At 36.9% G+C, this 12,754-nt stretch overlaps 2 protein-coding genes across 2 annotated transcripts; one reads left to right on the plus strand and one right to left on the minus strand.

Annotated features, from left to right (window-relative positions):
* Positions 1-157: 157 nt before the first annotated feature.
* On the minus strand, positions 158-3,120 carry pllp (plasmolipin). Its single transcript, XM_065283281.2, has 4 exons — positions 2,856-3,120; positions 1,474-1,647; positions 1,267-1,380; positions 158-589 (listed from the first exon to the last, which is right to left on the minus strand). The coding sequence occupies exons 1-4, from the start codon at positions 2,985-2,987 to the stop codon at positions 482-484; spliced, it is 528 nt and encodes a 175-aa protein (XP_065139353.1). The 5' UTR covers positions 2,988-3,120; the 3' UTR covers positions 158-481.
* A 2,734-nt stretch (positions 3,121-5,854) lies between these two features.
* Positions 5,855-12,754, plus strand: LOC135769265 (protein-glutamine gamma-glutamyltransferase 2-like). The gene is made up of 13 exons (XM_065278614.2): positions 5,855-6,044; positions 7,298-7,474; positions 8,512-8,742; positions 8,879-8,997; positions 9,520-9,648; positions 9,857-10,034; positions 10,139-10,277; positions 10,437-10,540; positions 10,644-10,904; positions 11,055-11,321; positions 11,702-11,862; positions 11,952-12,088; positions 12,299-12,754. The coding sequence occupies exons 1-13, from the start codon at positions 6,035-6,037 to the stop codon at positions 12,474-12,476; spliced, it is 2,091 nt and encodes a 696-aa protein (XP_065134686.2). The 5' UTR covers positions 5,855-6,034; the 3' UTR covers positions 12,477-12,754.

Genomic DNA, 12,754 nt, shown 5'->3' on the forward strand with positions numbered 1-12,754 from the left:
TTTTGCTGATGTTTACAGTACACATTTCAGCTTTTTTGCTTCTCTCTTTACCTAGAACTTGCTGTAGATGAATACTGTAAAACTGTGTATGTTTGTTTATTTTGTGTATATAGAGACATGTCTGAGTGTGTGTGTATAAAAGAAATAAATGCAACGATTCTTTAATTACATTTTATCAAAAAGACATAATTGCTTAAAACGATTATCAAATAATGTAAGTAACTTTGTCACTTCAATACTTTTTTACATGGCATTTTGTATATACAAAAAATAGTTCATTCTATATGTGGGGGTTTGGGTTTTTGTACACACAACGTTCACACCACAAACCATCTAGCATTTTATGCTGGACATAACTGAAACTAGTTATGTCACTATTTTCAATATAGCAGTGTTTCCTGACATCTCTGAAGAGGAGTAATGTCCCTTCACACAGGAAAAGTGTACATCCACAATGAGAGTGTTTTGACTAGAAGAAGGTCTACACGGGAACTGTTGTCCCCGCAGCATTTTCTCCATCCCCCCTCCAGCCCAAATAAGCAAAGAAGCTGCTAGCTGCATATAATAGGGTCACAACTATAGCAAAAAACTGAAAGAAGAAATATTTATTAGTAAAGATTATTCATACAAATAATCGTGTAATAACACCTGCAGCTTAAATGGTTTAGCGGGTTAAATCCCAGAGAATGCATTTACTGTGTATGAATGTATTACTGTTTATAGTAAAAAGAATCGAATCCATAAATGATTAGGATTGTCATTCTTAACATAAGTTTTGAGTAATTATATGTAAAATTGTAACGTTACAGATGCTATAATAAATGTTTATATCAAACTAAAACTGTAAACCTTTACACACTTAGCAGGAAAGAACTGTGATCACTTACATTACCCATTAAAGGTCTGGCATGTGTTTCTGAACAATTCACTTTGGACTCTGACCCATGGTGTTTTAAAGACCCAATAAAGACTAAGTTCTTCACAACCTTCACTGCTGACACCTGTTGCTATTCTGTTTGTCGTTCTTTACTGACAGTAATTTAAAAAATTGTTTCTCAGGCAGCCAAAAACCGTATTTGCTGCTCTTGCTCATGATTTACAGGGTGTTGCTATTGTCTGATTCACCTGACCTGTGTGAGGATAGCGACAGCATGCTGTTATCAGTGGGTGTTTCACAGACATTGGAAAGAAGTGCACACCTTAAAACTACTCTGCCAAAATATTTGTGCATGTGTGTAGTGTGTTCAAGTAGTTTTTCTGACTTACTGCAGAAGCTCCTAGATTATTATGTTGATCATACCAAGGGAAAGGGACTGATGCTGCATCAGTCAAAAAGGCTGTGAGGTACAAAACAGTTGCAGCTGCATAGAACACCAATAGCTACAATATGGGATGGAAGAGGAATACAAATATTACTAGGATTTAAAAAAAAAACATTTAAAAGAGTGAGAGAAAAAGGGAGGAGTATCTCACAACGAAAGGCCAGGGCACTGAGGGCAGCTTCTCATCCAAACCCAGGAAGAGTATAACGAACAAGACGATGCTTAGAAGCCACAGTGTCACACTGACAAACATCACCCAGCCATAGGCAGGAAACTCAGTGTAATGGGTACTGGCAATCAGTGCCCACACCAGTAATCCACAAACCTGAAGAGAGGATGGAGATGCTCAACTTTAATGAAACAAAATCTCTTACTATATATATATATATATTGGGTGTTTAAGTGCTTGCTTGCATGATGACCAAACTATTGGTAGGAGATGCATGGATGGATAAAACAGGCACCCCAAATGTAGTCACTTCGGATAGTATTACGCATGTATTAAGCAAAATGCATAATTAATGTAACTGTTATTGAATGCTCTAAAACACAATGAGCTTTAAAATGAAAGTACTTATCAGAGGCTTAACCCTATTGACATTTATTGTGTATCATTGTCAACAATTACCACTATTTATAGCATAAGTACTGATGAGTGTCCTTGGGAATGTTGTTGTTTATAAAGAGATCTAAGCAGATGGTGACAATGATATTCATTTGTATAATTCACAATCAATTATTTATCTGACAAAGGTGTCTTATTTCTGTCTATGTGTCTGACAGAAGATACATGACAAACAAACCTCAAGTAAGCATGCTGTAAGAAAAAAATAATCATAAATAAATACATATCAATGACTTACTAACCTTTGATCAAATATAGCCTAACAGTCATGGTTTAACACGTTACCCAATAAATACTAAGCCAATCTTTATAAAACTTTATAAAAATGTGTGCTTACAATAGCTTATTATTTGGTCATTTTTGATATCAGTTTATTTTTTAAAGTTCTGCAAAAAATATAAATGTAACGAATTATAATTATTATTTTGTGAACGTTATACAGAAACATTGTAAAAAACTGAACTTAGTTCAGCTCGGTAGTGGATTTGTGCTTTATCTACACTTTTGTTGACTCAGTGTAGAAACACACCTCATACCAAGAACACAATATGAACTCTAAACACACCGGCAGGCAAACCCTGTGGAAGTAGGCAGGGCAATCTTTTGTTATAAAGCTTGCATTGGCATAATATCTTGAAATATTAGCCATTTTCCATTGTATGTGGTCCTGTTTTATCAACCAACACCTGTATGCGTAAGTCAGCTATAGAGCTAAGCAAGTTTCACTGTAATATTGATATTATGTCGCAGTCACATACACTACTTGACATTGGATCTATTGTCATAAATCTATATTTTTTTTATAACAAACAAACAAAAAAAAAAATGTTGGAATCAAGATTTGACAAAAGATAGAAAACTTTATAAAACACGCAAACATATACAAAACAAAGAATGGAAAAACTTACGATCTCCAGCAGAAGTAAAATACCAGGAATGCTCTTGATGAAGTTCACATCAATATAAAACGGGATTCCGAAACTTCTTTGAGGTTCAGGTAAGCTTGTATGAGTGTTAACCTTCCCAGGAAAATCTGCCATTTCTTCTTCTTATATAAAAGACAGTCACTTAGAAAATGAAGACAGGCAAACCAGGTATGCAGGTGTTGTCACTCACTCACTACATAGCAACTCAGCCTAAACAGGTCAAACTTTTTTCTCCCTCTCTCTCTCTCTCTCTCTCTCTCTCTCTCTCTCTCTCTCTCTCTCTCTCTCTCTCTCTCTCTCTCTCTCGCTCGCTCTTTCACCCTGGCTGTCACCCTCCTATACTCTCTCGCTCCACAACTCTGTGGCAATTACATCTATCTATCTAATAAAAACATCTATGAGCTGTAATAAAGCGCAAACCATCAACCTTCTTGTAAAAAAAATAAAACGTGACCTATAAAAACTAATTATCTCCATAATGTTCTTATCTTGTGAATGTTTATTCTGCATAACAAACAGTAGAGGGCAGAGTTCAGCGCGCGACTTAAACTCAGTTACGTGTGGTTGTGGATTTCTCTGTGAGGTGGTGTACAAACTTTAGATTCCTTTTGCAAAAATGCGTCAGACAGTTAAAGGAGACGGAGATCGTGATGGTGCACACCCACCCACTTATCGTTTTTTGTCAAAGAATAAATAACTATTTTGTTACATGTTACTATACTTCATTTAGTAAATAATTGAAATATGGTTATGGCTATTGTGCTTTTAATGTCTTCATGTAAGTTTTGCCCGGTCCAATATGGCAGACTATCCGGGAACTTTTTTCCTCCGTTTCTAGCCTCCGAAGGTCGCATTTGCAGGCTGCATACGTCATCGAGACGAGTCTTATTTTAGAATAGTAACAATAATAAAGTTGACTGCTATTCTTAGTTAATCGTAAATTGTTGTAATATGCGTATGACTTGACGAATGTAATGATTAATTAACTTAAATAAACCAGGCTTGATGACGTATGCAGCCTGCATATGCGACCTCCGGAGGCTGCAGCCTTCCGATTGAGAAACGGCCTTCGCGTTGCGAAATCTTTACCACATACACTACAGCAAACAAAGCCTGTTTTGATTGTCATATTGGCCATGTTCGCATTAAAACAAACACTGGCACAAAAGTGTAATGATATTTAAACTGAGATTTACAAGAAGTAAACAACAGAGGTTGGAGGCCTGCCCAGCACTGCTCATATGCATCTGGGGTCTCCAACCTTTTTGTGAGCAAGAGCTACCAAAATGGATAAAACAATCTGGAGGGCTACTTTTTGATATAGTCCACTCAAAACTTTTTTGTTTACTTGTTGATTTTATTTTATTTTTCTTGTTAATATGTTTTATCATTGTTTAAAATGTTAAAGGGGCCATGGCACAAGACTTTTTTAAAATGTCGAATAAATCTTTGGTGTTCCCAGACCACATATGTGAAGTTTTAGCTCAAAATACCATATAAATAATTTATTATAACATGTTAAAATTGCCACTTTGTAGGTGTTTGCAAAAATGTGCCGTTTTGGGTGTGTCCTTTAAAATGCAAATAATCGGATGAAATGCAAACACTGATCACAATAATTGTGGTTTGTTGCAATTGAAACTCATTTGTGCTGTGAATTATTTTCTCTCTCCTTTTCTCTACACCAAATGGCAGTGCTGTGATTGGATAGTGCAGATTAAGGGGCTGTAATAATAAGACATCATAAGGAGACCCAAATTTCAACAACCTATTTTTTCATGTGCTTGTAGAAAATGGTTTACCAAAACTAAGTTGCTGGGTTGATCTTTTTCATATTTTCTACATTGATAAAAGCACTGGGGACCCAATCATAGTACTTAAACATGGAAAAGGTCAGATTTTCATGCCATGGCCCCTTTAACATAGGCTACATAAAAGAAGCCAAGCTAATAAAAATAAGGTAATTAAATATTACAATTGAGACTATTATTAGAATGTGCTTTGATCTAGATTTTGGAATGGGTTGAATTCCTGAACCTATGTTGACTTTCTCCTTTGATGAGAAACCACAGCTTAACAGCCAATGTAAGAGCAGAATTTATTCACATGAAGGTGTTTTATGTCAATAATTTTTTGTGCTTTAAACAGTTTGGGTGTTTTCCCAGAACCGGTCTATTCCAGCATTACTTACGTCAGTGTCACACACAAACACAATTTTTTATTTGTAGGTGTGGTAGGCTGCTTCAGACCATATCAGCAAAACAGAAACCCTTCTGTATGTCTGTGTGGTCAGGCACTACTGCAGTAATGTAACAGAATGGTGAGATGAGTTAGCTGATGGATAAGTCATTGTTCTGTCCTCCAGACAATACAGCAGACACATTATTTTATTTTGGGAAACAGAATCCTAAGGATGTGACTCCCAGTTGTTAAAAGTTTAATGTTGTCATAACATCATGTGAGGGGGCTTTATGGAATTTTATGAACTTTACAAACAGTGGAGAAATTTTATTTGTTTATACCAGTGAAAATGTGTATTTATGTCTATTGGCACATATAGCTCTGAGTCATTTAACCCCGTTCTCACAAATAAAAATAAAAAATAGAACAGTACTTTCAGTCAGGGTAATAGAGGTGGGGTGTATATATTTAATACTACAGAGGTATTACCCAACTTACACCAAGAGAGGTGTAACAAATGCCCTTCTATGTGGCCCAGGCTTTTACGGTAAAGAAGCACTGTTTGTTGGTTCCTGAAATTATGCGGGTTGTAGTACATTCCCAAACCCTGATTTTTTTTCCATAGAGGGAAAAGGCAGAGGTTGTGCAGTGTCTCTGTATACATATACACAGAAATCAGTCTCTCTACACAGACTTGCACCTTGTGCTGTTTGAGGGGTTTGTATGTATGTGTGAAATGTCCGAGGTCATAAAGGCCACAGAGAGGATGTGTGAGTCAGGGTGTGACTGCAAGCGGGAAAGTGAACGAAAAAGGGCAAATGCGTGGGGCATCAGGGGTGTGGACCGACTTTCATTATAAAAAGGACTATAAAAAGTAAAGGTTTTAGAAAGTAGCGTTATGCTGAACAACCACAGTAAGCATCATTACAGAGCAGGAGCTTACAAATATCTCACCGATTGCTTGCCAGAAAAATCTGCCAATGGCCAATGGTAAGTCACTTTAATGTCTTCACCTGTAAATTACATTATTTAAAGGAATAGTTCACCCAAAAATCAATTTTTTTATCCTTATGTTGTTCTAAACCTGTATGAATTTATTTTTTCTGATGAACAAAAAATACACAGCTGATTGTAACCATTGACTTTCATAGTAGGAAAAACAAATACGATGGAATTCAATGCCTGGGTACCTTCAACTGTGTGCTTGCCAACATTTATCAAAATATCTTCATCATCATTTATAACAATACTTTCAAAATATTTGTTTTCCTATTATGGAAGTCAATGCTTACAATCAACTGTGTGCCTACCATCATTTATCAAAACATCTTCTTTTGTGTTCATCAAAATTAAAACTTTAGAATAACATGAGGATTAGAAAATAATGACAGAACTTTCATAACTTTCTTTTTAAGTAAGGATTAATATTCACATGTGATTGTTGTGGCATGTACATAAAATAAACATGTATGCACATGTGAACTCACGTGTTACATGATAAAGATATAATGTAAAGCAGTTCTGTAGTCAAGATGTTTACAACAAGGGCTGGCACCATACGTCTTTTCCATTAGCACAGTTCATTGTGTGGTCAATTTAAAAACAACTGCCTTCAAGTGATCCAAACCACTAATGTGGTCTTTTAATTATGGTTCATAGATTTATTAATTCTTTCCATTAAGTTATAATCTTACTGTGTATCACATCATATGGGATAGTGAAGTTTAGTTTTATTATTGCCTAGTAGGCGTGTCATTTATAAATGCTCTTCGTTGTTTGGACAAATATGGCAGCAACTTGTTGGTTGACTGTGATATTTTCTTCGGTCTACTATGTGACCTCCTTTGGTCTGAACTTTCTAACCTCTGCGCAGAATAAGACTTAGATGCATAACAGAAATAGTAAAAGTAATAGCACATGTACTATAAATAGCAACAAGTAGCAATGAGTGAATACAGGCTGATCAGATTGTTTTATAATAGTGTCTTGTAAGTGGCACAGATAAATGGATTTCTATGCTTTGTGCAAACAGTATGAGGAAAAACTCAACAGTGTATATATTTTAAAATTAATTTAAAAATAATTATGTCATATTGTCCTTTCAACTGATTCAAGATTCACGTGTAAAGATTTTTCGGCTACATAGAGAGACTTTAAGATTTTCACAATGACTTAGCATTTAGACGTATGCTTCAAGGAAATATTATGTTTTCATTTGTTAATTCATGTTTTTTTATGTTCAGCTATGTTGAGTGGAATAGATCTACAGTGTTATGAGAATAACCATGCTCACCGAACCGAGGAGATGGATACAAAGCGTCTGATAGTGCGCAGGGGTCAACCCTTCTCGGTGGTGCTGCTATGTGCTGAGTATACTTCGCTGCCTCCAGACTACTCGCTCAACCTCATACTACACCTAGGTGAGTAAACTTGGAAACTTAGGAGTGAACAATAAGAAAACAAAAATCCCATTATATATAAAATATACAATTTCCTTTACAAAGTGAGTGCATGGGTGGCATACTGCACTGTCAGAAATTAAGGTAAAAAAAATGTCCCAAAATGGTCATGCAAATGAGCTGATCTCTTCACTAAATGGCAGTAGCGTGGTCGGATAGTGCAGATAAGGGGCTTCAATATCCCCTTCTGACATCACCAGGGGAGCCAAATTTCAACAACCAATTTTTTCACATGCTTGTGAAGAATGGTTTACCAAAACTTATACCACGGGTCTGTTGAATGCTGCATTCTGATTGGCTGAGAAATGTTCTATGGGTGTTGATTATTTTTCTGTAAACCGCACACCTAACTTGTCAAATGTCTTAAAAATAGGCATCAGAGCAATGTTTGTGGTAACCGTGGTATAAGCGGAATAACTGACTCCGGTCCATTGAATTATTTGAAAATAATGCACACCTGCGGTGTAACCACCTTGGTGTGCATTATTTTCTTATAATTCAATGGCCCGTCGTCAATTATTCCTTACTAAGTTACTGGGTTGATCTTTCTCACAATTTCTAGGTTGATAAAAGCACTGGGGACCCAATAATAGCACTTAAACATGGAAAAAGTCAGATTTTCATGGTATGTCCCCTTTAAAATGGGCCTCTGAGGTACTAATGTGCTTTCTTTGGTACCAATATGTGCCTTAAAGCAACACTACACACTTTTGTAGTTTTCACTCGAACTACAGGACCATGACCCGACTCTTTAGTGTGGTTTTGGCCCATAGAGGGCTGCAAAGCAAATGTGAAAGTGCCGTTCACCCTGTTTTGAGTGGATGAACCACTGAAACTTTTTTGGAAACGTTATTTTAAGGTAAAAAAAAAAACTCTTGTGTGTTGCTTTAACAAAGTTTACTAACAAAGTGGATGACATACGGGTCTGAAAACTAGCTGGTATAGTGGTCAGTAGTTTGTCAGCATTTTTACTTGCTGTGCCTGCTTGTGTGTTTCAGGTAAAAACAATGAAGTAATCCTAAAGGTGTCACATTCAGAACAGGACCATGGGAAATGGTGGTTCAGTCAGCGTAATGCTCAGGGTGAGGTGATGCTGACGCTCCACAGTCCTGCTGACGCTCCAGTAGGTTTGTACGGCATGACTGTGGTTCTCCTCTCAGCTGAGGGACAGATTCTGGAGCAAACAAACCCTCGGTCCTTCTACCTGCTTTTTAATCCCTGGTGCAAAGGTGAGCAGCAACAATTGAAACGTGGACACAAATAATAGTGCAATAAACAGTGTTTATTATGTGCAATAGGTTTGAGATACTATAGCATGTGATTATCTTGGTCTTACATTAAAGCACAATGAATTTTCTTGTATAGAGGACTCTGTGTACCTCCCCAGTGAGGAAAAACTACAGGAGTACATTTTAAATGAAAATGGGATTGTGTACCAGGGCTCATGGGATGACATCACCACCGTGCCATGGAACTTTGGACAGGTAACACACGCATGCATTCGCATTTGCTCAGCAGATTAACATCTGTTTAAAAAGTATTGTGGTCACTGGTTAGAAAGTGTTGTGACCCGAGATGACGGACACATGGTCAGGATTTATGCAGTGTTGCATGTTGATGGAATCCGGGTGAGATAGCGTGTGAATTGTGACAGATTGGTGGCAACAGAGCCAGAGAAGGCTTGTAAGGTGTGCGACTTTTCTGTCTCGCAGAAATAGAAAGTGAAACAGTACCAGATGAGCAGTGAATGTGCTGAGATAAACAATTATTATTGTTGGTTTTAGTAACGATTTTACTAATAAAAAAATAATCCAGCATGCATTTCTATCCTAGATCAGACTAGTTAATACAGTTATGCATCAAGTGGAGTGGTAAAGATAAAAGGCAATGCATGCATATACTGGTTAACCAAGATGATCTGTTTAAAAAAACTGGTTGACCTAGCAAATCTAACTGGTTAATCTACATTCTGTACTGTACTGAGCTATAGATCTCTTTGTAAACAGTTTGAAAAAGATGTGGTGGATATTTGCTTTGAAGTCTTGGACAATTCACCTGCAGCGCTAAGGAATTCAGAGATGGACATCGGCAACAGAGCATGCCCAGTTTACATAAGCAGAACTGTTACTGCCATGGTAAGCCATTTAGCATCTCCACCAATATCATGTTCGTAACAGCCCTGCTGAAAAAAACTATAAAACCATTATAGAAAATTCTAATGGTTTCCATTAAAATACCAATAGCTTTTACCATTAAAACCACTACACTATATTGTGTTTTGGGCCATATTCCATTAGAACCAATACATATTCCTAAAACTGCAATTGTAAACTGCATTGATAGGTGAATGCTAATGATGACCGTGGAGTGTTGTTCGGCCGCTGGGATGGAAAGTACGATGATGGTGTGGCTCCCTCACGTTGGACTGGCAGTGTGCCCATTCTGAGAAGCTGGAGTAGGAGTGGAGGACAAATGGTGCGCTATGGTCAGTGTTGGGTGTTCACAGGTGTGGCCTGCACAGGTGAGAATACAAATTCATGGCGACCTTCAATAAACCGTTCAATGAACAGTTTCCACAGCTAATATAAAGCTTTAAATATTAAGTGTGGTCTTCTCTTTCCACAGTCCTCCGCTGTCTTGGCATCCCAACCAGATGTATCACTAACTACTCATCAGCTCACGACACAAATGGCAACATCACTATTGATTACCTATTCAATAATCAGCTTAAAAGTATATCTGAAGGCAGGAAAGACACAATCTGGTGAGATTTACGTAATGGCTTAGTGGTTGTATGTAGAGAAAGTACAAATGATAACTCAGTTTTCTCCTATAGACAGCCAAGAGATCAAAAAGAAAGCAAATTTAATATTTTTATCTTGGTAATCCTTGACATGTGAGCTTCATCCACTTTTTACATTAGGAATTACCATTGTTGGGTTGAGTGCTGGATGAAGCGTGATGATCTCCCAGTAGGTTACGATGGGTGGCAGGTGTTAGATCCAACGCCTCAGGAAAGAAGTGATGGTAGGTTATAAACAACAATACTACCTTTTCATTGATATGCTCAAACTCCTTTAACTCCTCAAAGTACACGGTGTTAACTCAATCTCCTTCATCCTCTGTGAAGAATCCCACGTTCTCACAGGTGTCTTTTGCTGTGGGCCTTGTCCAGTTCAAGCAGTCAAGGAGGGAGAGCTGGGGTTGAAGTACGATACTCCATTTGTGTTCTCTGAAGTGAATGCAGATCTGGTCTTCTGGATGGTCCATCCAGATGGGAAACGAACCCGAGTGTCACAAAACAGCAAAACTGTAGGGAAAAAAATCAGCACAAAGAGTGTGTATGGTGACACCAGAGAAGACATTACGGCTAACTACAAATATCCTGAAGGTAATGTCCAAAAATGAAATGTTTGTGTGCACACATTATTTGTTTACAATGTGTGTTAAGAAAGTAATAGGGTCAGCTTCATGTTGACTTCACATATATTTGTCCAGTGCTGCATGATATGATATTTCATTGAGTATTATATTCAAACAGGTTCAGTGAAAGAACGAGAGATTTATATTAAGGCAGGGAGACAAGTGGCTCAACAGACTGAAGGCCCAGGACAGCTTGAGCTCTTTATTAAACACGCTCCGGCTATCCACGGGACAGACTTTGATGTGATCGTAGAGGTGTATAATGCTGGTGCAAAAGACACAGATGCACAGCTCACAGTCACATCGAATGCAGTAACCTACAACAGTATCGATCGGGGAGAATGCCAGAGAAAGACAACTACTCTCAACATTCCAGCTAGCAAAGGTAGGACTAGGAAATGTAAAGAAGTAAATACATTGTGTCATATATGATTAATGTTACATAAAGTAAAGCCAACAAGTTTTTGGGTTTAGGGCACACACTGTAAAAAGTGTAAGTTGGATTAACTTAAAAAGAACTTTAATTGGTAACAACTAAAAAGTTTTTTTTTCACTTTTCACAAAATATTTCACTTAAAATTAGAAAATGTAAATTGAAAAAACATACTTTTTTAGTAGATTCAACTTTCACTTACTATTACAGTGCATTTAAATGTATGAGTTAAATGTATCAAACAAAACTGAATCCATAAGTGGTTGTGCATATACTTCTTATATTATTTTTCCAACAAATGCTAAAATCAGATTTATCTGCATGTCTTTTAGCTCATAAAGAAGTTTTGCGACTAAAGTACGATCATTATGGAGCATGCGTGTCTGAACATCACATGATAAGGGTCACAGCGCTCCTCCAACACACTGATCATGAGAGCATCATCCTGCAAGAAATCAACATTCCCTTGAAAATGCCAGCGCTCCATATCAAAGTATGAAGCATGATAACGTGCTGGCATAATTTTCTTTTCTCTCAGTGCGGACCACTTTCTTTATTTACTGACATTTTTCTACATTCCAGATTGTCGGAAAAGCGTTTGTGTCACGTAAACTGACAGCACACATCTCCTTTACCAATCCCCTGCCTGTAAGTCTGCAAGGAGGCGTGTTTACCGTGGAGGGAGCAGGGCTAACTGAAGCAAGGGAAATAAAAACACAGTATGTAACTTGTACATTTTAATTTTTACATTTGGCAAACACTTTAATTTGATGTGACTTACAAATGAGGGACCATTTAACAAGTAGCAAAATAGTGGAAGGATAAATAAATGAGCCAAGAGTTGATGCAATGCTTCCAAACCTTATTGTAAAGTGTTACCAAAATCTGTTTGGCTATTAAATCAATGTCTGTCTCTGATTCTCTTGTAGTGGTAAAATTGAACCTGGTCAGAATGTGATGGTTAAATTGTCTTTCAAGCCTACCCGTGTTGGCCTGAGGAAACTGCTTGTCGACTTCGACTCAGACAGACTGAAAGATGTTAAGGGAGAAGCCACTATCATTGTTCGTAATATAAAGATAAATAATGCTTCTTTCCTGGAAATGTAAACAAAGATGTATTATTTAAAACCATGGAGTACACTGTTGAGTGTGTTGTAAACAATACTATAAATGCAAAATAATGGGTAACAATTGTGTTAATAACATTTTTTGTATTTTTTGTGTTTCATTGGCTATTTATTTATACAGAGTGTACTTAATATTGTTAATGATAACCATCTGTTGTCTTTGAATGTTTTTTTTTCACAATTTAATTATAAAAACAAAATACATTTCTATATTTAATATTCTCAGTCACGTAAATACACCTTAGCTTTTAAATTAAA

Source organism: Paramisgurnus dabryanus, chromosome 9, assembly GCF_030506205.2.
Source record: "Paramisgurnus dabryanus chromosome 9, PD_genome_1.1, whole genome shotgun sequence".
NCBI classification, from domain to species: domain Eukaryota; kingdom Metazoa; phylum Chordata; class Actinopteri; order Cypriniformes; family Cobitidae; genus Paramisgurnus; species Paramisgurnus dabryanus.